Source organism: Ornithorhynchus anatinus, chromosome 15, assembly GCF_004115215.2.
Source record: "Ornithorhynchus anatinus isolate Pmale09 chromosome 15, mOrnAna1.pri.v4, whole genome shotgun sequence".
In the NCBI taxonomy this organism is placed as follows: Eukaryota; Metazoa; Chordata; class Mammalia; order Monotremata; family Ornithorhynchidae; genus Ornithorhynchus; species Ornithorhynchus anatinus.
The window spans coordinates 795,009-822,406 of record NC_041742.1 but is presented as its reverse complement, the minus strand read 5'-3'; the positions used below and the strand labels follow the sequence as shown (position 1 = coordinate 822,406).

General features: G+C 61.1%; 1 protein-coding gene across 9 annotated transcripts in view; it reads left to right on the top strand.

The window, feature by feature from the left end:
• The window catches only part of CACNA1G (calcium voltage-gated channel subunit alpha1 G), a 58,386-nt gene extending 31,325 nt beyond the window's left edge, over positions 1-27,061 (top strand). For 2 of the 9 annotated variants that reach the window (XM_029079710.2, XM_039914144.1), the window contains 23 exons: positions 447-631; positions 758-1,198; positions 3,960-4,060; positions 4,330-4,453; positions 5,109-5,177; positions 5,715-5,899; positions 6,706-6,832; positions 7,080-7,205; positions 7,599-7,688; positions 7,895-8,087; positions 11,555-11,608; positions 15,063-15,214; positions 16,140-16,249; positions 16,399-16,532; positions 16,730-16,800; positions 16,960-17,038; positions 17,173-17,294; positions 18,041-18,349; positions 19,323-19,463; positions 21,161-21,250; positions 22,878-23,061; positions 23,198-23,358; positions 25,443-27,061. In XM_029079710.2, coding sequence (XP_028935543.1) covers positions 447-631; positions 758-1,198; positions 3,960-4,060; positions 4,330-4,453; positions 5,109-5,177; positions 5,715-5,899; positions 6,706-6,832; positions 7,080-7,205; positions 7,599-7,688; positions 7,895-8,087; positions 11,555-11,608; positions 15,063-15,214; positions 16,140-16,249; positions 16,399-16,532; positions 16,730-16,800; positions 16,960-17,038; positions 17,173-17,294; positions 18,041-18,349; positions 19,323-19,463; positions 21,161-21,250; positions 22,878-23,061; positions 23,198-23,358; positions 25,443-26,312 — 4,118 coding nt within the window. In that variant the 3' untranslated portion in view covers positions 26,313-27,061. Of the gene's footprint in view, positions 1-446; positions 632-757; positions 1,199-3,959; positions 4,061-4,329; positions 4,454-5,108; positions 5,178-5,714; positions 5,900-6,705; positions 6,833-7,079; positions 7,206-7,598; positions 7,689-7,894; positions 8,109-11,554; positions 11,609-15,062; positions 15,215-16,139; positions 16,250-16,398; positions 16,533-16,729; positions 16,801-16,959; positions 17,039-17,172; positions 17,295-18,040; positions 18,350-19,322; positions 19,464-21,160; positions 21,251-22,877; positions 23,062-23,197; positions 23,359-25,442 lie in introns of all 9 variants that reach the window. The other 7 variants (XM_029079712.2, XM_029079714.2, XM_039914143.1 and 4 more) reach the window with 6 other exon arrangements.
• Positions 27,062-27,398: the final 337 nt, after the last annotated feature.

The following is a 27,398-nucleotide window of genomic DNA, read 5'->3' as shown; positions in this document are numbered from 1 at the left end:
CGTGGGACAGAGACTGTGCCCAACCCAATCCGCTCGCATCCACCCCAGCGCACAGTACGGCTCCTGGAACGGAGTTAAGCGCTTAACAAATACCATAATCGTTATCGTTATTAATCCCCATTTTACAGACGAGGGAACTGAGGCTTAGAGAAGCTGCGACTTGCCCAAAGTCACGCAGCTGACCGGCGACGGAGCCGGGATTAGAACCCGTGACCTTTGACCAAGCCCGGGCTCCTTCCTCTAAACCGTGCTGCTGCTTGTTTCGCGGGGCCGGAGGCGGAGGCTGCGTTGGGCCTAGACCCGTGGCTGTTGTCGGGGGGGCCGTACCGCGTCCTCCCCTATTGCCCGGGCAGGGCGGAGGGGCCCGCGAGAGCCGGAGGGGGTGGGGAGGGGTGGGAGAAGCGACCCCGGAGCAGCAGCGGGGACTGGGCCGTTCCGTTCCCCAGTGATGTCTCTGGCGGAGCCCCCGGAGCTGAGGAAGAGTCTGACGCCTCCGCTGATCATCCACACGGCACCCACCCCCATGCCCATGCCCAGATGTTCCGGGTTCGGGGACGGTGCCCAGGGCGCCGCCTCCCGCCGGGCCAGCAGCGTCTCTGCCGACCCCTGCGCCTGCGAGACCAAGTCTCCGGTAGGCGGGCGGGCGAAACCTGGAGCGGGGGGCCCCGTCGTCCACCGGGGAAGCGACGGAGGAGGGGACGGGGCGGCGGCGAGGCGGGCACCCGTCCGGAGCCCGTGCCCCTCTCCCCCCGCCCAGCCCAGCGCGCGCAGCTCTCCGCACAGCCCCTGGAGCTCGGCCGGCAGCTGGACCAGCCGGAGGTCAAGCTGGAACAGCCTGGGCCGAGCCCCCAGCCTGAAGCGCCGCAGCCAGAGCGGGGAGCGCCGGTCCCTGCTGTCCGGAGACGGCCAGGAGAGTCTGGACGAGGGCGAGAGCTCGGACGAAGAGCCGTCCAGTCGGGCGGGGAGCGTCCGCGGGGGCCCGCGCCTGGGGTCCCTGGAGGCCAAGGGCTCCGGCGATCTTCAGGATACGCTGCAGGTGCCCGCGCTCTACCGCACGGCCAGCACGGCCAGCGGCCGCACCGTGTCCTCGGAGCATCAGGATTGCAACGGCAAGACGGCCGCGGGGGTCCAGGCCCGGCAGCAGCGCCCGGAGGAGCCGCGCCCGGATGGGGACGAGGGCGACGATGAAGACAACATGGTGAGGGACTCCGGGGTCGCCGCTGGTGGGAGGAGGGCCAGTTTAGGCTCAACCTGGGCCAGGGCCGCTGGCTCCACGCGCAGCATCTTCTCCCGGAGGACCAGTTCCCCGGCTCCCACGGAAACGGGTTTGAATAACAATAATGATGATATCTGTTAAGCGCTTACTACGTGCCGAGCACCGTTCTAAGCACCGGATCGATACAAGGTAATCAGGTCGTCCCACGTGGGGCTCCCAGTCAATCCCCCTTTTACAGACGAGGTAACTGAGGCCCAGAGGAAGTGCAGTGACTTGACCAAGGTCACGCAGCTGATAAGTGGCAGAGCCGGGATTAGAACCCACGACCTCCGACTCCCAAGCCCGGGCTCTTGCCACTGAGCCACGGTGCTTCTCTAGATGAAGCTCGGACTTGGGAGTCGGAGGACGTGACTTCTAGTCCCCGCTCTGCCACTCGTCTGCCGTGTGACCTTGGGCAAGCTGCTTAACTTCTCAGGGCCTCGGTTACCTCATCTGTAAAATGGGGATTAAGACCGAGCCCCCCCCACCCCCCCGTGGGACAGTCTGATTACCCTGTATCTACCCCAGCGCTTAGAACAGCGTTTGGCACATGGTAAGCGCTTAACAAATGCCATATTATTATTATTATAAAAATAGAATAGCTGGAGGAAGACCTCTAGACCAGCAAACGCGTGATGGAGGAAGGGTCAGAGCCCTTTCTGTCTGGAGTCGGGGGTGACCGGCCGGGAGCCGGGGGGTCCAAGCTGTGGGGAGGTCGGGGGGCAGCCCTTCCTCCGGGGGCTCTCCGCTCCCCTGAACCCCCAGGAGGTGACCCGGATGGACCCCTGACCTGGCCGGATCTTTAGGTCTCCATTCTCGCCCTCCCTCCACTACCCATCCAGGTAGTGCTTAATACCCATCTCGGGCCAAACCTCGAATTTGTTGAAAACGTTTCGGTATAGGTGATGGAGCCCTCTTCAAAGGGTGCTAGGGGTTATGCTTCCGGGTGGCGGGGGTGGCCCATGGTGCACCAGGGGTCTCTGTTTGGGGTTCGCCCCTGCCCACCAGCCTCCGTAAGATGGGCATGTAAGGGATTCCATCCTCCCATCCTCTTCCACCGTCCCCGGTAAAGTGCAGACCACGGGGAGAGGGGAGGGGGCGCAGGGGCCTTCTCTCTGTCCCTCCCCGCCCCGCAACTTCTCCAGGCCGGGGCCCCGTCCGGATGAGGGCGGAGGTGCCCGCCCCAAGACGAGTCCCGCGTGGCTCGGCCTCTGACTCCTCTCCCAGAGGAGAAGCGTATCTGTCACTCCGCGCCCCCTCCCCGTTAGGACCAGTAATTCCGAGCTGACCGGAAGCAGGTCGGATTCACACCCAGACCCCTACCGCGCCCTGCTCCGCCGGGGTCCCGAGCCGGGGCGGGCCCACTCGGGGGCGGCGGGGGGGGGGGGACCCGTCCTCGGCACAGGTGCGCTCCGGGCCCAGCTGGGATTAGGAGTAAGTAACGTCGGGTAATTAATCTGCCTGTAAAGCACCACGCACTCCGGCTGCGGGGGAGTAATCAGGCTGATTGCCGCGGCGCGGGTCCGGGCGCAGAGGGGCCCGGAGGGGCGTGACGGGGGGAGGGGGGCTGGAGAAAAATCTTGCACGCGGCTCCAGGGACTGGAAACGACTGCCGGAGCCTCGGAGTCAGGCTCCCGTGCGCCACACCCTCTGCTGCGCCCCCGAACGTCCAGGGAGAAGGGAGTTTAGGGGATGGAGCCGCAGAGGCCCGGCAGATAGAGCAAGGTGAGGCCCGAGGGGATTCTTGACATCCGCACAGCCGGACCGGAGGACCGGGCATCCTCCAGTGCTCCCAACTGAGCGGCGGAAGGCCTCCTCCCGTCGGTCATCTAGCGGGGCAGGTGGACGCCGCCGAAATTGGGGGGGCAGGGGGCGTCCCGGTCACCTTCCGCGTCCGGGCCTGGAGTGGATCTGCCCCTCGGTCCCCAGCCGTGGCGTGGGTTAGGGGCGACTCGGTCCCAACACAAGCCAACAGGAGTGGATGCTTGGGTGTGTGTTTGCAGGGGTTCGCGCCCGTGAATTTGTGTGTATGTGTGTGTGTGTGTGTGTGAGAGAGAGAGAGAGAGAGAGAGAGGGAGACAGTATGCGGGGTGTGTGCGTGCACTTGCGTGTGTGAGGTCGGTGTCTATCTGGAGACGATCCAGGCCCACCCACGGCTCCCGGGCTGCGGTTCATCCCGTGGAAAGGAAGCTCCCTCCCCACGCTAGGGTATGTGGGCGTGTGTATATGTTTTGTGTGTGTGTGTGTGTGTGTGTGTGTGTGTGTGTGTGTGTTCCGGGGGGTGGGGGAGAAAGAAGCTCCGTCTGCCATCCGGGGGAACCGCGCCGGGGCGTGGGCGGGGAGACTCCCGCCGTAAGGCGCTTTAGGAGCCGAGGGAGAGGAAGGGCACGAGCGAATCCCTCTCTGCAGACGATCCCCGTCGGCTGCGTGGAGACAGATGGACCTCTGGAGGTCAATGACCTCCGGAGGTCGGACTCCCGCTTCTCCAAACCCTCCCCCTTCCTTGGCGGACCTCAGTTGCTCGGGGCCGGGCCCGAGCGAGACGACGCCCGGTCCACCGACCCGGACGGCTTTCTTTTTTTTTGCGTCCCCTCCCCGACCGAGTGGATTTGGGAGGGCGTCTTGTCCCGGAGACGGGGGTAGGGCGGCGGGAGGGAGCTCGGGGGCTCCACCGGCCTCTCACTGGCACTTGTCGTTGCTGCAGAGCCCAGGCGAGCGGGTGCGAGCCTGGATTGGCGCCCGCCTGCCCGCGTGCTGCCGGGAGAGAGATTCGTGGTCCGCTTTCATCTTCCCGCCCCAGTCCAGGTGAGGGGAGGCAGACCCCGACCCGGCGTCCGATCCCCATTCGGCCTCGCTCCCGGAGGCCTCCTCTCCCAGAGCCTCACCTCCCCCCGCCACCCCGTCCCAGCAGCTGGGCCCCGCTGTCGGGGCCAGATAATGTCCAGGATGAGGCTGGCTCCGGGTCCCGGGCGGGGCGGGAGGCCGCAGTGGGCGGAGGGTGGGGAAGGGCGCGCCGGTCAGGACCGCGTCTGCTTTTCTCCCGGCTCGGCCCGTCGGCCTGTCTCCGGGGGCAGGTTCCGTCTGATGTGCCACAGGACCATCACCCATAAGATGTTTGACCATATCGTCCTGGTCATCATTTTCCTCAACTGCATCACCATCGCCATGGAGCGGCCCAAAATCGACCCCCACAGTGCCGTGAGTCCCCCACCCCCACCTCCGTGGCAAACCGGGCCCCAGCCTCGGGCTTGGTGTTGGGTACTTCCGCTTTTGTGAACGAGGAAGGCGGTGTGGACCCTCGGTCGGCGCGGCAGGGGGCGGGGGGGGTACGGAGAGACTCAGGCGGGGAGGCGGGGGACCGTTCCCCGGAACCCCCGAGCCGCTCCGGATAGCCTTCGCCGGCCAGGCACCCGATCTGCGCCTCGGTTTCCCCGCCTGTCGCCTCCCCCGGGTTTACGGAGGGAAGAGGCGCGGGGGGACGAGGGACTCGGCGCGAAGCTGTGTCCTTCCCGTGTCCGAGGGGGGACGGCGTGTCCGGTCCCTGGCGCCATCCCTCCATCGCGGCGGCTCCCCCGCCCCCGAGCGGGGACCCGCGTCTGGCCGCTGTCCACGGTCCTGACGGACTGCGGGGGGGGGGGGAGGGGCCCGGTGTGGCAGGGGGGTGGAGAGGGGAGAGTCCCCCCCGCCCCCCACCAGCCAATCGGGAGCCAGATCTGGACCTCCCCACCCCGTCCGTCCCGGAGGAGCCCCCGGCCGGGGCGGCCGAGGCGAGGGAAAGGGCGGAGGGGTCACCAGCCGCTGGCCGGCCCGCCCCGCCTCCCGGCCGACCGACGCCCCGCATCCTCTGTTCCAGGAGAGGATTTTCCTGACGCTCTCGAACTACATCTTCACGGTCATCTTCCTCGCCGAGATGACCGTCAAGGTAACGGGGCCGGGCTCGGGGCGTGCGTGCGGCCGGGACCCCTTCCCCCGTCATCCTCCAGACCCGCCGGCACGGAGACTGATAGTGGCCACTCGGGCGAGAGCCGAACCTCCCCGAGGAATGCTCCGACCCACCCCCCGCCGCCGCGCGGGTCCTCGGGGACGGCCCTGGATCGGCGGTCAGGAAGCCGCAGAGCTCCGGCGTTGAGGGGAAGAGCTCGCCCCTCTCCCCAGCGCGACAAGGAGATGCTCACGGACACTGAAGGCCCCCTTCCCCGAAACTCACATCCCTTCTCCCGTTTCCCATCTCGGGGCCGGGGTCGGCCCCTCGGTCCGGACAGGCGGGGCGTGCTTGGGGAGGGGGAGGTCGCGAGTGAATCGAGGACCCCGGATTGGGGGAGAAGTGAGGATGTGGGGGAGGGAGGCTGGGATTTCTCCCCCTCGGCCTTTGGGTGGAGAGGGGGGCGGGGGGTGGGGAGCTGAGGGCCGGGGGACGGGGCTGAGCCGGGTCCCGTCCATCCCATCCCCCGGGTTGCAGGTGGTGGCGCTGGGCTGGTGCTTCGGGGAGCGAGCCTACCTCAAGAGCAGCTGGAACGTGCTGGACGGCGTCTTGGTGCTCATCTCGGTCATCGATATCCTGGTGTCCCTGGTCTCGGACAGCGGCACCAAGATCCTGGGAATGCTGCGGGTGCTACGGCTGCTGCGGACCCTCCGGCCGCTCAGGTGACCGCCCTGGCCCTCGGTCTCAGTGATCCCCACCCCCACCCCCGGCTCTGAGATCTCCCCCCGGCTGAGCCAGGCCTCCAGAGAGTTCAGCCAGGGGAGGGGACGGAGCCACACCGCCTCTCAAGTGCATTTCGACCCCGCCGCCCCCTTGTTTCCACGGCCCAAATGAGTAACCGATCGCGGGTGGCGGTGGACGGCGAGGGGTCGCTTGGAGAGCCACACGATTCTTCTCTCTCCGCCTTCTTCCCCCTCCCCATCTCGGGGAAAGGAGGGAGAGAGTGAGATGGACGGGGTTGGTAGCGGTGCCTCGGCCTCAGGGGACACTGAGGCAGCGGATCGGAAGGGCTCGAGCGGGATTAAGCGGATTTTCCGCATCCAGTTTTCCTGTTCCGATGGGCCGCCGGCCCAGCCGAGGACCCCACGACGCCGAAAGGGTTCGAGGCCGCTTGGGCGGGGTGGGGGGTGGCAGGAAGGCGAAGATTTTGCAGGGGGGAGCAGTCGGTCGGTTGCTCTGTGCTGAACCCCTGAAAATGAGGGGGCGGAGGGAGGGAACTGGGACGTGGGGAAGAAGGAAGCAAAAAGGAGACGGGAAAGGAGATGGGCTCCACGCGTGGAGACTTTTAACTCCTATTCGAGAAGGGCAGGGTGAATCCCTAGCGACCGCCGGGGATCTGGTTTGTGTGTGCACCTGGGGGGACTGGGACCCCAGAAGCCTACACCCCTTCGTGACGAGGGGCGCCAGGCCTCCCCCCCACCAACGCGGCCTCTTCCCTCCCCCCCTTTCCTCACCCACATCCCCTCAGGGTCATTAGCCGCGCCCAAGGCCTGAAGCTGGTAGTGGAGACTCTGATGTCTTCGCTAAAGCCAATCGGGAACATAGTGGTCATCTGCTGCGCTTTCTTCATCATCTTCGGCATTCTCGGGGTGCAGGTGGGTGCGGGGCCCAGGACTGGGGGTTCGGGGAGGGTACTGGGAAGTCGGGGGGTGGCGGGGATCCTTCCTCCCCTTTTCCCGTACTTCCCCCCCTTTCCACTCCTCCCTGTCCTGTTTGAGAGATATCGTTCAGTGACTCGGGCTGCTCCTTGCAAGTTCTCACAGCTGTTGCTTCTCCCCTCTCCGCTTCCCCGCCGTGCTCTCTCCTTTAACCTCTTCTCCCTCCTCCGCTCTCCCCTTCCAGCTCTTCAAGGGGAAGTTCTTTGTGTGCCAGGGGGAGGACACGAGGAATATCACCAACAAGTCCGACTGCGCCGAGGCCAGTTACCGATGGGTCCGGCACAAGTACAACTTTGACAACCTCGGGCAGGTGGGGCCGCGGGACCCACAGCTTCTCTGAGTGCAGAGACGCTCGGAGAGTATGAGCGGGAGAGACAGAGCGCCAGCCACCCGGACGCAAGTCCTGACACGCCCGCCTGTACCCTACTCTACCCACCACCATGGCGACTGGGCGAGGGAGCCCCCGCTGCCATTTCTGGGTGGTCTAGACCGTTCCCTGGGGAAACCGGGCCGGGGGGTGGGACCCGTTCAGGGTGTGGGGAGGGTGGCTCGCCCAGGAGGGGGCCGAGGCTGATGCCGGGCCGACCCCAGCGTCCTCCGGGGGTGCAGAGAGGAGATAGAGCTGGCTGGGGATGGAGCGAGAGTGGAAGCCTGGGAAGGCCTGACGACGTGCCCCCGCGCCCCACCCTTGCTGTGTCCCCAGGCCTTGATGTCCCTGTTCGTCCTGGCCTCCAAAGACGGCTGGGTGGACATCATGTACGACGGTCTGGACGCCGTGGGGGTCGACCAACAGGTAGGCGGCCGGGGCGCGTGGGCCGAGTCTCACCTCCCGTTGCTTTTTTTACTTCCTCTTGATATTTGATTTTTCCCGCCCGGCGCAGGCAGAGCCTGAGCCCGCCCCCCTGGGCCGCACAGAAACCGGGCTGTGGCGATCAAATCTAGGGTTGGGTCAGCCTGACCGAAAGTGTCCCCGTTCTTCCCCTCCACCCCCACTTCCAGCCAGTCATGAACTACAACCCCTGGATGCTGCTCTATTTCATCTCCTTCCTGCTCATCGTGGCCTTCTTCGTGCTGAACATGTTCGTGGGGGTGGTGGTGGAGAACTTCCACAAGTGTCGCCAGCATCAGGAGGAAGAGGAGGCCCGGAGGCGTGAGGAGAAGCGGTTGAGGAGGCTGGAGAAAAAGAGAAGGAGTAAGGAGAAGCAGATGGCTGGTCGGTAGTCTTTCCACATCTTTCTGAGCCCTGCTTGATCTTGACAGCGGTCTTGGCTCTGGTCGGGGGCGGGGCCGCCCCTCCTCCTCCCCGCCCCCCGCCCCCGTCGCCCACCCACCCGCCTGGCATGTCCAGCTGCAGAATCTGCATGAAGGGCACCGGTCCCGCTCAGGCGCCCACCTTCCCCGGATTGTCGGGCTGCATGGTTTCGGCTGCGAAGGCCACCCTGTGACCTGGCTCCCAGATGGCCCCGGGGCCACGGTCGCCCGGCCCTGGCCAGAGCTCCCTCTCTTGGGGACGAACAGGCGAGGGCTAACGGGTTCATCGCGGCCTTGCCGGGGAGTTGTCGTGACGCCCTGTGGACGACCGGTGGGCGGCAGGGGGAGAGACGAGGTTGCCCCTCCTCCCGCTCCCACAGGGCGCCCGGCTTCGGCTTGAGGAACGGAGATCGGTCTCGGGACCCTCCTCAGGGCAGGTGGGGGAGGATCCTCCCAGTCTAGTCCGGACCTTAAGCGCCATCCGTCTATCGGGACGACTGAGCTCCTACTGGGCGCCGAGCCCCGTACTTTGCACCTGCTGTGTTCTCTGGACTAGGCCCCTACTGCGCGCGTAATGCTAGACTGGGCTCCTGCCGTGTGCCGAGCACTGAACTAGGGCTCCGCTCTACGCGCGGTGCTCGACTGGGCACGCCCGCGGTACGCGGAGCGCTCGACTGGGCGCCTGCTGTGTGCTCTGGACCGGGCCCTTATTGTGTGCGTCATGCTGGGATGGGAGCCTGCTGCGTACAGAGCACGGGACCGGGCCTCTTCTGAGCGCAGGCTGCTGGTCGGGACATCTTCTGGGTGCTCTAACCTGGACGCTTGCTGTGCGATCTGAACTGGGCTCCCACAGCGGGATGGGGTGGCTGCTGCGGGCAGACCACTGGACCGGGCCTCTGCCCTTCGCAGAGCTCTGGACCGGCCGTTTGCTACATAGTCGACACTTGGCTCGGTGTTTTGGAGCGTACAGTAAGACTGACAGATGCGATCCCGGCCCTCGAGGAATTACAGTCTAAATCCACTGTTAACCCTGCCCCTTCCCCACCGGGATCCCCAACACACATCCTGCTCCGCCATCCGGTCCTAGAAAACCCGGCCGCTTGGTCTTGGGCGGTTTTAGTTTCGTCCGGCCAGAGGGGTCAGAGGTGCTTGCTGAGGGTCAGAGGTCAAAGGCGGTTGCTTCACCTTGCACGTTTTCTGTCTCCCCCTGTACCTGTGTCTCCCCAGCCTTCTTCCTTTGCTCCCACCTTCGTGTATCCTCCACCCCATCTTCTTGTGCCGGCGCTGCTGACTTCCAGGTCTCCGTGTCGCTGGATGGTTCAGGTGGTTTCTTGGTGCGCTCTGTGTCTGTGTGTGTCTCTGCCTCTGTATGTCTCTCTCTGTCTTCCCCCTGTCTGTCTCTCCATCCGTCCCCCTCCCTCCCTCCCACCCCTCCTCCAGAGACTCGGGCTTTTCATTTCGGGCGCTCGGAGCGGAGCCTCTTTCTGAGATGTGACTTGGACTCCGCGACGGGGAGGGGAGACTTCGCTCCTTCTGCCCATGACTCCCGAGGCGTTCGGATGTGGTGACATCCCCGGAAAGGGAATTTGGGAGAAGGAGAGCGCTTCCTGCCGCCTCTCTTCCTCCCCGCCCCACTTTTCTCCAGCTCGGCCTCTCGGCCCTTGGGTTGGGGGGGGGGGGGATTGAGGGTGGGGGGCGTTCTGGGGGAGGGCAGTACACGGCTTCCTGGTGTTCTGAGATGTTATGTAATCCCGAGAGAGTCTCCGACCGGCCCAGCTCGGGGTCTGACTGGCAGAAGTAGGAAAACGCACTTTTCCGAGGTGCTGTCTCGCCCCTCCCCTAACATTTGCCCCGCGGGACTGCCGTCCCGCCCTCCCCCGGCGGTGACCAGCCTCCCGCCCCCTCCCAGCAGAACTCCGACAAGCAATTCCCAGGAGGCGGGAACTCCCCTTCTCCTCTAGCTCAGTGGAGATGATTTCCAAATGTAATTTATGGGGTAGATTATAGTTGTGCTCTCCCCACTACCCACAGACAGCCAACTCCTACGCTAGGGCTGAGTCTGGGGGCGGAGAGCGAGTCTCAACAAGAGGCCGGCTGTCTGGTTGCAGTTGTGGGGGAGGGGAACGGCGGCCGGGGCGGGGAGCGGTTCGGGGGTCAGGGGCACCGGAGGCGTAGCGGGGTCCGGACGGGCAGTGAGGCCCGTGTCGGCTGGGCCGCCTGTAGGCGAGGGGTGGGACGCGGACTGCGGTGCCTCTTTACTTCTGAACTCCCTGAGCTGGGGGGAAAACGGGGGCGTCTCCCACCGACTTCCCCGCTGGCGTTGGGGATTCTTTCAGAACCCCTTCCCCGAGCTCCGACCCGAGATCTTGGGGACCGAGGGATCTCGTCCGGCCGGAAGAAACTCTTTCGGGCCACCAGTGGGCCAGGGAGAAGCCTTGCGGATAGGTTAAGCCGTTGACACGCGGGGGTTGACTCAGATAGCCGCTTGTCAATCAATCAATGGTATTGACGCTTACTACGTACGGAGAACTTCCGTTATTCATTCAATAGTAGTTTTTGAGCACTGACTCTGTGCAGAGCATTGTACTAAGCGCTTGGGAGAGTACAGTATCCACAACAAGCTTACAGTCTAGAAGGACGAGCTTCAAGTCTAATAATAATAATCACGGTACTTGTTAAGCACTTACTTTGTGCCGAGCACTATACTAAGCGCTGGGGTGATTACAAGCAAATCGGGTTGGACGCAGTCCCTGTCCCTCGTAGGGCTCACGGTCTTAACCCCCATTTTCCAGATGAGGGAACTGAGGCCCAGAGAAGTGAAGCGACTTGCTCAAGGCCCCACAGTAGATGAGTGACAGACCTGGATTAGAACCCATGACCTTCTGACTCCCAGGCCCACGCTCTGCCCACTACGCGATACTGCTTCTCTATACAACTGCACTGAGCACCTGGGAGAGTTGCCCAGAGCTGCTCTCAGGACCTTAACTCCTTGGTCTCTGAAAGAGGCCGTCAGCAGACCACGGCTCCTGGGCCAGTGGTCAGCCCCAGGCTAACTCATCTTGAGTAGCGGCGCGGCCTAGTGGAAAGAGCAGGGGCCTGGGAGTCAAGGGACATGGGTTCTAATTCTTGCTCCGCCACGTGTCTGCGGTGTGACCCCGGACAAGTCACTTAACTTCTCTGTGCCTCACCTACCTCATCTGTAAAATGGGGGTTAAGACTCTGAGCCCCATGTGGGACAGGGACCGTGTCCAATCCGATTATCTTGTATCTACCCCGGCCTTTAGAACAGTGCTTAGCGCATAGAAGGCGCTCAGCAGACACCGGTGTTATTGTTATTCTTCGTAGCTTGTGGTCAGGGGTCAGTTGAGGGGGTCCTGCCCGGTGATTCCTGTCGTTTCGTTCTTTTAGATCTAATGCTGGACCATGCACTAGTCACGGATGGCTTGGCCGGCGCAGGGCCAGGTACTGTGTGCGGGAGGGGCTCGGGCCGCATAACTAACCCCTCGCTGTGCCTGCAGTGACCGTCCCACTAAATCCTGTGTGGGTGTGCCCCTCCCCTCCCCCTTCATTGCAACCCCATTCCTCGCCGGGATGTCCGCAGCCTAGGGCACCTCTCCTTCCTCCTTCTTGACTCCCCACCCCATTTTCCCACCAGAACATGGATTTATCTTCATTCCATAAGTGCGATGGAAATCCACCCCCTTCCCTTCTCGGCCGGGGCCTGCCTGGGGGCTGAAGCTCTGGGGGCTGCAGCCCCAGGCTCCTCCTTAGCTGGGTTTCTCCTCCCTTCCCCCTCTCTTTCCCTCCCCCCCACTCCCCCGAGCCCCTGGAGGACCGGGGCATCCCCCCAAGAATCCGGGGCGCGCCCACTCCAGTGGACCCGATCGGCTCCACGTGGGGAGGCATTCGCCCCTCTGAGAAAGGGCCTCGTGCCCTTCCGATGTCTTGGGTTGCCCGGGCCCCGGGAGACTGATCCGGGGAGCGAGCAAGCAACCGAGAAGAAGATCTGTTTAAAAGAAACAAAAAAAAAAAAAGGAACCGGATACTTAGGGGGTTAGTTTATAGGCACATACGCAGGCGAGCTGCAAACAACCAGGAAGAACCTGTGGGGTCCCAAGAGAGATACTTTCCCCCGTGGGGAAAGTTGGTAACCAGGGGGGCCGAGGTGCCCCTTGCCCCCTCCAGGGTGACCGGCTCCTTTCTCCCCCATTCTCTGCATCCCCTCCTACCCACCTCCACACCCTTTTGGAGAACCCAGGCTCTGATTCTCATGAATGGAAGACCTGATTTGGCATCACTCCTCTCATCTCCACTCTTTCCCTCCCTTCCTCTTTCTCCTCCCTCCTCTCCCCCCTCTTCTACCCTCTACTCTCCTCTTCCCTCTCCTCTTCACTCCCCTCTTCCCCTCCCTTCTTTTCTTCCCTCCCCTCTTGTCTTCCCTCCCTTTTTCTCTTCCTTCCCCTCTTCTCTTCCCTTCCCTCCTCTTTCCTCTTCTCTTCCCTCTCTTCTCCCTTCTTCTCTTCTCTATCTTTTCCCCTCTTCTCTCCCTCCTTTTCTCTCCCCCTTTAATGTTTTATCGTTCTCCCTGTTGTGGACGCATGAAGACCTTGGCTGGGTGGGGCCATGCGTGGCTTTGGGGGCGGGAGTGGTGTGTGCTCAGTGTCACGTGATTAGTGTGGTGAAGTCAGTGTCTCTGCCGGCTCTTGGCTTCCTGCGGCCCCCCAGGACGGTAGGACTTGAGTCCTACTCCTCCCCACCGTCTACCTGGTGGGTCACTGTGCGAGGAGCAGCCCCTTCTCTGTATCCGAGCGGAGCCCCGGGAAGAACCCCAAATCTCTCTCTCCCCCACGGCGATGTGCTTGTTGGCATGAGTTGGTGCCGTCCAGAGCTGAGGCCTCCCACTCTCCCTCAGCGGGACTATCGGTCATTTCGGGCCGGTTGGACCAGAGTGGGAGAGCCTCACGGTCCCCATGGGCCAGAATGTGTGTATCCGCCTCGATGTGCTCGTCCAGCTGCTTCTTGAGACTCGGGGACCTACGTTCCAGGAGATGAATGAGATAAGGAATGATTTCCAAGGGCTTGCAGATAGAGGCGTTTTCCTCCCCGCCCATCAGACACTCACCTTAGCTGCATCCTGGGGTTGCTCGGGCCAGACCTGGCCTGGGGCCCTTGTCCATCCACAGGCCGCGGTCCTGGGAAGCAGGAGTAGAATAGCAAGCACCGGCGGAGATCTGAGCACATTAGAACCACCCCCCGTCGCTGAAGCAGGGTGGCGGTTCCTCGGCTCTGGCCCCCGCAGGGCCGAGGAATCATGGAGGGGCAAGGCAATCCCCCTACTCCTAGGCCGGAGCCGAGCGACCCTGCGTTTGCTGCCCCAGGAGTGGGAAGTGTGGCCGGACGGGGAGGGGCTCGGCATCCGCGGTTGCTCCGGGAACCCAGGGAGGAGACGAAGCAGCTGGACAAATGGCCCCGTGCTGGGTGTGTTTCTTGCGAGATGCTTCCAATTCCCCCCTTTCCACTTTCTCGGGTGGGGGTAGTCCCCCATCGCACTCACCCCACCTGCCCCTCTGGGGCACAGGGAGTGCGACTTAGGAGCGGGCCAGGACTCCTTCCTCTAAGTCGGCAGTGGCGGCCCTTGGGACGTCACCCGGGAGATTGGGGCGGTTCCCTTGAATCGGGAGTCTCCCATCCGTGGTGGGTTTCTGTCCTTCCCCGTGCCCTGTGCCTGGAGAGGAGACGCTACTGAGCCAGGCCGGGGCGGGCAGGTCTAGCGCGTCCCCGCCCGCCCCCACCCAACCCCGCCCGGCGCCCGGTTTCCGTGACCGTGTGGGTCAGGAAGCCGCCAGGCCTTGGATGGACAAACTGGCTTCACTCATTTCCAGTTCTGCTTCCCTTGTCGGCGCATCGGTGTGGGACCTGCGACCACCGCGCTCCTAGGGTCAGTGGAGTCCGGCCACCGCCCGAGGGCCCACGTGTGGGAGGGGGGTGGACACCTACAAGACCCCAGAAAAAGCCACCCAACAGCACCCACCCCAGAAAACCTTTGAATCGCCCTGGCTCCAGAAGGCCACACTCGGGCCAGGGTCTGGACCCACCCATCCCTTCCCGCGGTCCCACGTGAGCCAAACTCCCAGGTCCCGCTGACCCGTGACCCCGGCGATCTATTCAGCTCTTGCCAGCCTCTCCGTGCTTCTGGGGTCCCCGGCAGCCCTTCCTATCCACCCCCCTTCCCTTGCCTGCACGGCCGTGCCTTAGTGTTTTCCTTTCTCTGCTGAAACTTGGCTCCGCCTGGCGCTTCCTTCTTAGAGATCAGGTGAGCGGCAGAGGAAACCGGGCAGCCCCATTGGCCCCGGATCACTTCCTCCACGTGGCGCGGGCTGAACCGCTCCCCACGTTTCGACTCGGGTCCTCCTTTTGGCGTAGTCTGAGAGAGGGCCAAGTCGGTGGGAGCCGAGGTGGGGGGAAGGGGAGGGCAGATAAAACAGTCCTCGGACCCTGCCTGGCTGTGCCCGGGAGACTCACCTCATGTCTAACCGAGCGTCGAGCGGAAAGCCTGGGCCCGTGCATTGCACATCTTGTCTTGCGCATCGTGCATCGTGTATCGTGCCCCGTGTACCGACTGCCGTTTCACCGAGTATCAAGTGCCGAGTCTCCTGCCCCGAGTATCGTGTATGGTGCATGCTGCGCCCTAGGTCCGGTCCGGAGGGGAAGCGAGCCGTCCGTTTCCGGTCAGACTCTACCGGCGCAGACAGGCTGCCCGGCCTCCGCGCGGGACGGTCTGGGGGAGCGAATGAAGCTGGCATGCTCCGCGGCGGAGCCGGGGTCCGGAAGGAGTGAGCGGACCCGGGGGCCCGGGGAGGGAGCCCGGGGAGGTGGCCTGATGCGAGCTCTGCTCTGCCCTCCCCCGCCCCCGCAGAAGCGCAGTGCAAGCCCTATTACTCCGACTACTCCCGCTTCCGGCTCCTCGTCCACCAGCTCTGCACCAGCCACTACCTGGACCTCTTCATCACCGGCGTCATCGGCCTCAACGTCATCACCATGGCCATGGAACACTATCAGCAACCTAAGGTATGGGTGGGCCGGCTGAGCGAGCTTTCCCCTCCCTCTCCTCTTCCCTTCCTCTTCCATCCCTCCCACCCCCCACTCTTTATTCTTCCTCCACCCCTCAGTCCATCTGCGGCTTTCATTGAGAGCTCCCTTCTGTTTTTACGGTGGTATTTGTTAAGCGTCTATTTTGTGCCAGACAATGTACTAAGCAGTGGGGTAGGCTCAGGGTAATTAAATTGGACATTAAATTCATCCCCTTTTTACAAATGAGGTAACCGATGCACAGAGAGGTTCAGTAACTTGCCCAAGATCATACAACAGACAAGTGGCGGAGCAGGCATTAAAAGCCACATCCTCTGACTCCCAGTCCCGGGCTCTTTCTACCAGGTCACACTGCTTCTCAGAGCAGAGCACTGTACTAAGCATTTGGGAACTTGGTTGGTAGATTCCATCTCCCACAGACTCATCTACCCCTCCCAGAAGTGGAATATTTCTCCGGCTACAAGGCTCCAGCTCTGTATCTCCCCCACCGCCACCATTACAACCTCTCGCCCTGCCCCTGCCTGGCGGGGGAAGGTGCCTCAGTTGCCCATCTGTGCCCATCACATAGGTTAAATCAGATTGTGCCCATCTGAGTGCTGCCGGCGAAGGTCCCAGCACCAAGCCAACCTTATTCATTTCATATATATCCTTTCCTGCCTTAACTCCGCCCTCTCCTCCGCCAGGCAAAACTACTTTTCTTCCCTCATTGACGCCTGTGCCCGTCACCCCCGCCAATTGTTCTGGACTTTTAACTCTCTGCTCAGGCCCCGTTTTTTTAGGATGGGGGAGACGTGGGCAATATTTAAAGGCAGGGGGGAAGAAGCCATTGGAGAGTGAGCAAACGGGAGGCGGGCGCAGTGCCGCTAACCCTCGGGGACGTGCCCTCTCTCCCGCCACTCCACAGGTCTTGGATGAAGCCTTGAAGATCTGTAACTACATCTTCACCGTCATCTTCGTCCTCGAGTCCGTCTTCAAACTGATGGCCTTCGGCTTCCGCCGCTTCTTCCAGGACAGGTGAGCGGGGCCGGTCCGCAGGAATGCACGGCCCTCTTCTGGACAGGTCCCGGGGTGGACCCCGGAGCAGAGCCGGGGGGGGCGGAATGGGGAGGGCCGGCCCCCTGTGCCGTGCCAGGCCCCCCGTGACCCACGGGTGCCGGTTCCAGGTGGAACCAGCTGGACCTGGCCATCGTCCTGCTGTCTATCATGGGCATCACCCTGGAGGAGATCGAGGTGAACGCATCGCTGCCCATTAACCCCACGATCATCCGCATCATGCGTGTCCTCCGCATCGCCCGTGGTGAGTCCTCCCTGGCCTTGTCCACAGACTCACCCGTGTTCCGGAGCAGGAGGCGGAGAGGGAGAAAGGAAGGGAAGGGAAGAGCGGGGGCAGGATAGTATTGGGGGGAGAGGAGGGAAGAAGGGTGGTGGTCACGGTACCACCCGGCCCAGCTCATCCGAGCCCTGTTGACCCTCCGTGTCTGCTGCTTCCCACAGTCCTGAAACTGCTGAAGATGGCGGTGGGGATGCGGGCCCTGCTGGACACGGTGATGCAGGCGCTGCCTCAGGTACCCGTGGCGGAGGGAGGCGGGGGGCCCCAAACCGCCCCTGCCCCGGGGCCTGGGCCGTCGCGGGCACCGGGCCGCTGGGCTACCTACCGCCGGCCGAGGCGGCGGGTCCGGAGCGGGAGACCCACGGCCGCTCCCGTTTCTCTTCTTCTTTTCCAGGTGGGAAACCTGGGCCTTCTCTTCATGTTGTTGTTTTTCATATTTGCAGCTTTGGGGGTGGAACTGTTTGGCGATCTGGGTAAGTGACCCCTGGGGGACAGGGACGGGCAGGGGGCCGGGGGAGGGCCCCATCCCTCCAGCTCCCCCCGGGACGGGGGGAAGGGAGGCCGGGGCAGGGCCGCTGAGGACAGTTCCCTCCCGTCACCCCTCCAGAGTGCGACGACACCCACCTGTGCGAGGGCCTGGGTCGCCACGCCACCTTCAGGAACTTCGGCATGGCTTTCCTCACGCTCTTCCGCGTCTCCACCGGGGACAACTGGAACGGGATCATGAAGGTGAGTGTCCTGAGGCCCGAATCACCCTGCGCCCCCGCCCCTGACCCTCAGCTGTTCCCCCAACCCCGGCCTTGATCTCTGAAGACCCGGGTCTTGTCTTTTATTCTTTTTATACTCTCTCAAGCACCCTGAGTCGCATTCTGCACCCGATAGAGGCCCAGTTCAATACTCTGCCTGCGGTGGGGGCCACTTGCAGTGCCCTACACAGATGAGGCCCCAGTAAATACTAAAGTTGAGTCTGCTTCTGAGCCAGAGTGTGGAAAGTGGGATGACTACAGGCCTAGGGAGTTGAGCTACCCTTGTGGGCAAAAAAGGCAGAGGGCCCCTGAGGCAGAATTTCTTGCATTTCTGAACGGCTGCCCATCTTTGGCTGAGAAGTCAACAGTCGAGGCAAACTGCTTCTGTCTTGGCTGCCCTGGACGGTCACTCCTGACCTCCCTCCCACCACGTCTTCGAGAGTGAGTGGGGAGGGGGGAGATCTGACAGCTGACTGGAGCCAGGTCAGCCCGTAGCTCCTCGGAGGCATCGAAGTTACCAAGAAAGGGTGAACGGTATGATGATAGCCACGTGCCATCACCAGAAAACACTGCTTCCTGCTCCAGTGGGTGCTTCCGTTTCCAGGACAGAGCTTACGTTCAACTAAGCGGGTTGCGCGTGTGTATGTTTTCTCATTTATTCATACCCCGGGGATCCCTCCCTTGCCTTCCTCCTCCCAGACGCTATAACCGTCCCCTCCCCCACCTCAGGATACCCTGCGAGACTGCGACCAGGAGTCCACCTGCTACAACACGGTCATCTCCCCCATCTACTTTGTCTCCTTCGTGCTGACCGCCCAGTTTGTCCTGGTCAATGTGGTGATTGCGGTGCTGATGAAACACCTGGAGGAGAGCAACAAGCAGGCCAAGGAGGAGGCTGAGCTGGAGGCCGAGCTGGAGCTGGAGATGAAGACAGTCGGCCCCCTGCCTCCCGCGGGCGAGCCGTTTCCCTGGCCGGTCGGGGAGGCCAGGGACAGCCCGGGCAGCCACAGGGGGCTGCCTCACCCAGCTCCGGTCAAGGTGGGTCCTCTGTGCCCGGTGGGGATGGGACCAAAAAGATAACGGAGAAGAGTTCCCTCTGGCGTGCCCATGTGGAGGGGGGAGGTGGGACCCAGCTTGGTGGGTTTCAGGACACCTTCCTCCCTCGCCAAAGAAAGGGCCCAGGTTAGTTTGGGAAAAGCCATGAGGAGACACCATCTCCCCCAGCAACTGCTAACTCTGTTGGAATTGATAGTGATGGTGATATCGATTAAGTCCTTACCGTGCTCAGCACTGGAGCAGATGGAGGATGATCAGATCAGACACTGTTCTGGTGTCCCGGTGGGGTTCACGGTCTAAGAGGGAAAGACACCTTATCTCCGTTTTCCGGGTAGGGGAAGCAGGCCTGGAGAAGTTCAGTGACTTGGCCCGAGTCACACAGGGCAGAGCTGGGACTAGAACCCGGGTCTCCCGAATTCAAGATCCGGTCTCTTTCCACTAGACCTCGCGGTCCATTATTTTAGAGAGGTCCAGGGAAACTCACCTCTGGGGAATCCCTCTGCCTCAGGGCTTGGCTCCAGGCTGACCAGCGTGTCTGTTGCCAGGGGTAGCCAAGGTGCAGAGTCTGCCCTGGAACAGGGTGGTGGTGCCCATCGATGCAGCAGCAGCTTACATTCCCCGAGCTCAAAGCCCATGGCAGTGGGGCACCCACTCCCTTCCTTCTCTCTCCTTTGCAGACTGGTCTCCAGGCTCAGGGCTGTGGGAGCCCTGGGGGGAACTGTCCTTTCCTACTGCGATTCTCCTGGAGCCTCTCCCCCCACCCCCGCACTCCGTTATCGCCCGCCCCGGTCCCCTTCCCACACCCTCCCTACTCTCCCGTACCACTGTTCTTTCTGAAAATCCTGTTTTCTCTCTGCCTCTCCGCTTCCTCTCTCTCCCCCACTCCAACCCTGACCTGGCGCTCTCTCTGTCCTCCTGGGCCGCGTCCACCGCCGCCGCCCGGCGCCTCTCCCAGGAAAGGCACCTGTTTGACACCATCTCGCTGCTGATCCAGGGCTCTCTGGAAGGAGAGCTGAAGCAGATGGACAGCCTGTCCGACTCTGTGTGCCCTCACTATGCCCTCGCGGCTTCCCATAGGTGCAGCTCTGAGGAACAGGTTAATTTTCCCCCTTTCTGGCTGGGCCTCCGCCCCTGACGTGGGCCCATGGACCCGGGCGAGATCTTCCAGGGCCCGGCTCCACCGCCGCATGGTCTGACATAGTCCTGCGTATTTTGGGGAGAAGGGATGGGTGGTGGGAGTTGGGGGCTTCTAACCTGGAAACCCCCCTGCCCTCTTCTTGCTTCCAGCCCCCTAGATGAGTCTGGAAAACCCATCCGGAGTTCTCTAGACTTAGGGAGAGATGGAAGAGACACGGAGGGAAGGGGGTGGGGGTGCGTTGGACGGTGGGGTACCGAGCAGGGAGGTGGGCTGACTCCCCTCGGGACTTCAGGAGGAGTCATCTAAGACGGACCTGGGTGTGAGCCTGGAATTGCTCTTGCCTTTTTCCCTCCAGCCCCAGGGTCCGGGGTGGGCAGATGTGGTAGGGTTGCAGGCCCTGAGTTTGACGATAATAATAATAATAATTGTGGTATTTGTTAAGCCCTTACTATGTGCCAAGCACCGTTCTGAGCACTGGGGTGGATACGGCGAATCGTGTTGGACACAATCCCTGTCCCACGTGGGACTCACAGTGTTAATCCCCATTTTTAAAATGAGGTAACTGAGGCACAGAGAAGTTAAGCGACTTACCCAAGGACACAGACAGACGGGTGGCGGAGGTGGGATTAGAACCCAGAGCCTTCTGACTCCCAGGCCTGTGCTCTATCCACTAGGCCATGCTGCTTCCCTAGACCATTTAGAGCCTTTATAAAGGGACAGGTTCTAAACTGGCCTCCGGCCCCATCTCTCCCCACCCCAGTGGGCTCCCGGTGTACAGGGGGTTTGCCCCCGGCAGCCCCCACATCTTCCCCTCCCCATTTAAACTCCTCCCCCAGGTAGGCCCCCTGGCCTGACTTTTGGGCATGTGGGGATACAGGCATGTGTCACGTATGTGCATGCCTGCATCCCAGTGACCTGGGGAGGCCTGTGGGCGAAGATAGAGGTAGAGCAGTGAAAGATGTCAAAGGGAACTGCACGGTTGGGGGCTTCTTATCATCATCATCATCGGGGCACGAGGTGCCGTGCTGGGTGCCTACTGTAAGCAGGGTGCCGTATCGGGCACCTACTGTGTGCCACTCGGTGCTTAGGTGTGCAGGATGCTGTACTTGGTAGGCAGGGAGTTGTACCGTACCCATTCTGTGCAGGGGGCTATACTGAGTGCCTACTGTGTGTTGAAGTCTGTAGTGGCCTGATCTGTTCAGAACACTCTTCTAGGTGCTTGGAACGTACAATAAAATTAGAAGACTCAGTCCCTGCCGTCAACAGCTTACGGTGTAATGCCTCTGCCTGGGAAGAATGGGCAGCTCCCCTTTCAAAAACAGCTTTAATGTCTGTCTCAAGTCCTGCCCTTCTCCTTTTCCCTCCCTCCCCTGCTTCCCCTCCAACAAGAAACACAAAGGAATTTTAGTGTTTTGTGCGGATTTTGTGGTTTTCCTGGGCTCAGTTAGGCTGTCCAGTGCGGTTGCTGCTCTGATCTTCCCTCAGTGCCAAACGCCGAGGGGCTGGGGGGGAGCTGGAGGTAGGTGGGCGGTGGGTGGGGTGTTGAGGTGGGGGTGGCTGCTTGGGTTTTTTGTATTTTGTTTTGGTTTTTTTACAGAAAAAAAGAGGTTTCTGTCCTGGACTCTGACGGTTAATCCTCTGTCTCCCTTGTCTAGATCCCTTGTCTGGCCGAGATGGAGGCTCTGTCTTTGACGTCAGATATTCTGTCTGAGCAGTCCTGGGCCCTAGCTCTGGCGGGTGACAGGGTACACAGTGTGCGCCCCACCCCCCACCCCCCGGACCCGCTGCAGGGCTCAAAATACCGGGCCGAGGGAGGGGGCCGGTGGGCATCTTCTTCCTCCTCTCATCCCTTTTAACCACTTGTGGGCCATGGGGCACGCTCTTCGGTGACCTGCCTTGAGCCCGAGATCTCCCAACTCCGGTTTGGGGACGGGCAGGGAGGGGCGGTCGAGGAAAGTCCGGCCCCGGCAACACTGGCTGGACACGTGGGTTGGGGCACGACCCCCCAGTCCTGCAGCTTCCCCACCCACCCAGAGTGCTGGGCCCCTGGGGCAAGAGCAGGTCTTTTGGAGGGACTGGAAAGTGGCCGGTATTTGGGGCTCTGGGGCTGCCGTCTCTCCCTGGAAACATAAGACATCTTCTAGCTGCTGTGTAGTTGGCTCTTTTCTCCCGAGATCGGGTCTTCTTTCAGCGTCTCCTCCCCACTCTCCATCCCCCTCTCCGGGGACTGTCCACCTTCCTGTAGCCTCCCCAGCGACTGCCCACTTACTCTACTCCACCCCTTCCGCCCTTTGGTGTTGTTGGTAAATTCTCTATTAACTGCCATCCCATGCCATCTCAAACCAGGGGAGTGGTCCATCTTAGTTCATGACCTTCTGAGGTGGGGGAGGCAGGGAGAACAGCCTAGGGGCTTTGAGAGGAGGCAGATGAATTCAGAGCCAGGCCCAAGGCAGTTAAAGTGAAACTGATTCGGAGCAGGGAGGTGAAGGTGCGATGAGCCGACCTTCTGATCCCGTGCCCTGGGCAGTGATGATATGAAAGGCAAATTCACTCTCGCTGGTTGCTGGCCACTGCATTGAAGTAACCACTGACCCATGTCTTTATCCTCCTTGGCTTTGTGTTATCAATTGGTATTGATTGGGCACCTACTGTGTGCAGAGCACTCTATCGGGTGTCTACTTGATGCGGAGGGCTCTACTGAGTGCTTGGAAGAATATAATGAAACAACAAAAAAAAATACAATCTCTGCTCTCAAGGAGTTTACAGTCCAGTGGGAGAGAAATCACAATTGCTCGATAGTGAAGTAAGATGAAAAACCAGGTTCTTTGTCCCTGAGATGGGGTGGGGAGAGGCACCTGAACTAACCAGGCAGGGAAGCAGAGGATTAGTGAGGTCCTCGAGCTGACCAGGGCTGCCTCGGGAGCCCACCCCCAATGCAGCCTCTGGGTAAGGGACAGTGATTCCCCCCAGAGAGTCCCCAGATCACCCTGCCCCCAAGTCTCAGAGGCTCCCCAGCTTGGGATGGTCCCTGGCTCTGGTCCGGCAGGGACTTCAAAGTTTCAAGGCCCCACGTCCCTGTTACAGTGAAATAGCCAGAGAAATGGGGCCCGTACCCCCACCGGAGCTCTCCCCTTTCTGCCTGGAGGTCTTTGAGGGTCACTGCCGGCAATTTGTCGACAATACAAATGGGGGGCGAGGGGATGCTTCTCCACCTCCAGCAGCATCTTTGTGAGCCTCCCTCTGCTCTGCCCTCCCCCTCCGCCCCCATCCACAGGCTGCATGTCCATCGACTCATCAGGCGGGGGGTGTCCGGCCTCCCTGCTGAGTCTGGAGGCTGACCCCCACCCCTGGGCTTCTCTCCTCCCTCCGCAGGCCGAACCCTTCCCTGCCGACGCCTCCCCAACCCCCCCGGTCCCCGGCCAGGGTCTGCTGAGTGTCCGGAAGCTCGGTGTCGGCCGGGCCCACTCCCTGCCCAACGACAGCTACATGTTCCAAGCCCCCGAACCCAGCGCCCCGCCGGCTCAGCGCACCCGGGAATTCCCTAAATCACAGTCCGGTAAGTGGCGAGGGGGGTGTGGGGGACATCTCGGGAGGGTGTCAGCCAGGTGTGTGTGTGGGGAGGGTGAAAGGGGCCGTGACTTGGAGAGGTGCTGACCTCTCCCCCACTCCCTATCTCCCCGGCGGGTCCGGAGAAGGCTCCGCCACGTCCGTCCAGTCCCAGCCGGTTGACCCCAGCGCTCCACTGCAGTCTTCCGATCGCCAACGCCTCCAGCAGCTGCAGCCCCACAGCCTCGCCCCCAAAATCCCCCCACCGGGCCGCTCCCCAGCCATGCACAGGCCTCTCCGACGGCAGGTGAGTTCAGCTCTCGAACCAGCCCTCCCCTCCACCACAGACACGCACACACACACACACACCTGCTCCCTGGGGAGAGTGGAGGTCTGGATGCTCCTGGCTGGGGAATTCCGAGGGCGGGGGCAGGTTGGAGGGAAAGACAGAAGAGGTCAAAGCTGGATGTGGTCACTTGGTCAGTCAGGGGGCATAGATGTTGTATGTCCGTGTGTGAGCGTGCACATGCAAAGATGGATGTGTACACTTTGTGGGTGTGCTGTGCATCGATATCAGCATTACTGCACCAAGCAGGTTAGCGCCCTTTACTGGCACCAGGGGAACCGTGTTACGCAGAACCGCATTAAATTCAGCCGAGTTTCCCCTCGGAAACAATGTAAGTGCATTCATGCGCTCCCCAGATCCCAAAATGGATTAAAGCACCTAAACATATTTAAAAACAGTAAATATAATTACACGGTCAAGCAGCAGCACAAATGAGCCAATAATAAAACATGGGATGGAGCTGTTTCTTTAGAGAGCAGGTAAATATTTAATTTCCAAAGTGTCCTTTTTCACATCCTTTTTAGGAAACAAAACACCTCAAGCTTACAGGCTAGAGCTCCTGTTATCTATGGAGCAGCAGTGGTGGTATTTATTAAACACTGCCCGTGAAGTGCCCTAAACTGGATAATTATAGGGTAAACAGATTCAGGCCCCACAAGAGGCTCTCAGCCTCTGCATGGGGGGTAAACAGAGAGATAATGGGTGTACAGAGACCAGCAATCCATTACAAAATCAACAATCCTGGCTAATAGCGGTCAAACGCTGGGAAGGTCATGGTCTTGTCTGTACTGTGGCTGTTGGGATATAGACTGAGGCCCAAGGGCCCTGAAATTCCGACGTTTGTGCCCCACCGCTCCTGCCGTATTTCTCATCCTCCTCTTCTTTTAGATGACTCCTTTCATCTTTCCTTACCCGTCTGTCTCCAGGCCTCCCCGGCCACTTATTCTTAGATTGGGAGCCCCTTATGGGTCTTCCATGTATAATAGATACTACTTGTATCTATCCCTAACCTTGTATCTATCCCAGCGCTTAGAACAGTAACAAGCGCTTAACAAATACCATCATTATTATTGTTAGTACTGAATGCAAAGCACTGTGCTAAGGGCTTGGCAGTGTACAGGACGCACAAGGAGCTTTCATGCTAATCAGGTAGCCGGGCTTAGAGGATGGGCATAAATAACAAGCTCGAGAGGGAACTTGGCATCTGCCATTATCTGTGTTCAAAAGGAATAGCCTCCACTCATCTATTCAGTTCAGTCAAAATACTGTCAAGGTTGGGGAGGAGAGGAAATGAAGTTTTGAGGCCCAAGTACCTTTTTAGCTTTATCTTGAAGTGGGAGGTGTTGCTATAGCAAAGGAGCCCTGAAAGGAGTGTCAAAGGGTTGACTGACTCTATTGGTGGCTGGGGAGCAGAGGAACATCATTCCGGGCCCTCGGGGAAAATTCAAAGGACATTATCCTGTCCGCTAAGGAGTTTTCGGCCCAAAGTGTGTGTCTCTGTGTGTCGGCCTGTACCGATATGAGAAAAACTCGGTGTATATGTGTTCATCTCTGTGTATGTACATTTGAGGGAATGGATATGAGGGGAACGTGTGTGCGTCTATTTGGTCGTGAGAGTGTAGTGGGGAGGGTGTGGACCCACGGTGGCGATACCAAGCTGAACCTCTCTGCTCCTTTACCAAGCCCACCTTGCCGTGGGACAAGGCCAGAGTCTTCTGGGCCGTGGAGCTCAGGGGGTTAGGGTCAGGGCTGGGTCTGGGGTCCACCCCGCCTCACCACGTGGCCCCTTTCCTCTTCTGACACCCCCCCCCCCATTAGTCCACCGTGGGCCGCGGGTTCCCGTAAGCAGATCTCTGTTCCTCTCTGGTGGTTGTTGCCATTTTGCCCGCCTTTCCCTTGGAGGTGACTGGAGGCCCAGCCGGAGAAGCGGAGTGAGTTCTGAACTCCTCCGTCGGGTGGCTGGCCGGAGGAGGGCACCGTCCCACTCTCTGCCGGGTCCCGCCCCGGGCCTCCGTGTCGCCTGACCGCTCCTCCCTTCCCCGCAGGCCGCCATAAGGGCGGATTCCCTGGGCAGCTGGGAGAACGTGGAGGTGGAGGTCGGGGAGCCCCTCACCCCGCTCCCGGCCCCTTGGACCCCCACTGCCCAGCTCCACGCCGCTCCAGAGGCTCCAGGCTGGGCCCGGTCCGGCGCGCAGGACCAGCAGCGCCCGTCTCGCAGCCTCCGTCCGACCCCGCAGCCCCCGTGGCCGGGCCAGAGCCCGAGCCCGGGCCGACCTGCCCGAGGGGACCGCGGACATCCCGAAGGCTCCGGGATGGACAGCTACTTGGAGCCGTTCTCTCCGGATTCCTGTCCGGCCTGGAGCTCCCGCTCGGGGTCCCAGCCCGCCCCCGGCCCCGCTGCCAGCGGAGGGGGAGTGGGGACACTGAAGGACCTGAAGAAATGCTACAGCGTGGACACGCAGGGCCGCCTCCGCAAGCCCCCGTCGTGGCTGGACGACCAGAGGAGACACTCCATCGAGGTCAGCTCCCTGGACAGCGGGCCCCAGCCCCACGCCGCGGCCACCGCCTCCGGCTCCTCGGGCTTCATCAGCCAGGGCCTGAGCGAGCTGGAGGCGAGGCCCGGGGGGACTCGGCCCAAGAAAAAATTGAGTCCCCCCTGCATCTCCATCGACCCTCCCGAGGGCCAGGGCCCGGGCCCCTTCCCGCGCGCCCCCCTCAGCCTCTCCACCGTGGGGGCTGAAGTCTGCCTGCGCCGGCGGGCGCCGTCCTGCGACTCCCACAAGGACTCGGGCGAGGCGGACGACCCCCCGTTGCCCCCCGTGGGCGCCGCCCCCGCCCCTTCCCCTCCTCCCACGAGGGACTTGCTGACCCTCCTCCCCACGTTCTCCTTCGACCCGACAGACTCGGAGCTTTGAATCCCACCCCTCCGGCTCCCCGGCCCCCCTCCCCACTCCCCCCTTTGTCCAGTGCCAAATTTCTTCTCCTACTTCCAGGATATATTTTTAAAGTTAAATGAAACCCAACCCACAAACTCTTCTCGAGTCCTCAGCGGCCCCGGGTGAACACCATTTCCAAAGACGGTTGCCAAGAACTAGCTTGGTCATGATTTGGGGGGCTGGGGGGCGGGGGAGAGCCAGAGAGAGGGAGAGCGGGAGATGCAATCGATATACCACGCTTAAGGAAGCAAGGGACCTGCTTGAGGAAAAGCAATACATTGTGCAGAATCTATATGTATATTCTATTTTATTAAATTAATTCAATCTAGTATTGCGGGATGTACTACATTTTGTGACTTGAGAAACTTGGTTCTTTTTCCTTTCCTTCTCTTATATGTCTCCGAATATTTCAAAGCCGCAGGTGTTTTGGCTATTTTAACCTGGAATCCCACGAGTACTCGGTCCTTTTCCGTCTCCCCCTCCCCTACCATGGAAAGCACAAAATGTAGCCATTAGTGCATTAAGTTAGACAACTCTGCCCTTGCGCAGCGGGGGGGCGAAGTCACTTTGAAACTGTAATATGTAACTTATTTTCTCCTTGAAAACTCGTAATCCTTTTCTGTAGAAAAAAAACCAACAAAACCACACACACAAAATAGTCCGTTGGAGATTTTACGAAAGCAATGGAATATTTAAAAAAAATAAATAAAGTAATTTTCCAAAATAAAGCTAATCCCAGTTCAGATTGAAAGCCGGGGAAAGATCATAGAGAGCGGCCGGGGGCGGTGTGTGCTACCGATGCGGTGGGTGGATGGGTGTTGGGGGTCTGCCAGGTGGGAGGGGGTTGTCCTACTGACAGGCCAGAGGTTGCCTAGAGGTTGACTAGGAGGTTGCCCGTATTTTATAACATTCCCCCCCCCCCCAGAAAAAAGCCGGTTCGCTCGGATGTGAATGAGTTTCACTCCAGAAACCCAACTTTTTCCCAGCCGGCAAATCCCTGCGGCGAGAGCAGACGGCGGCCACCCCCTTCTCCTCGCCCCTTTCCACTCCCTTTCCTGCGCCACA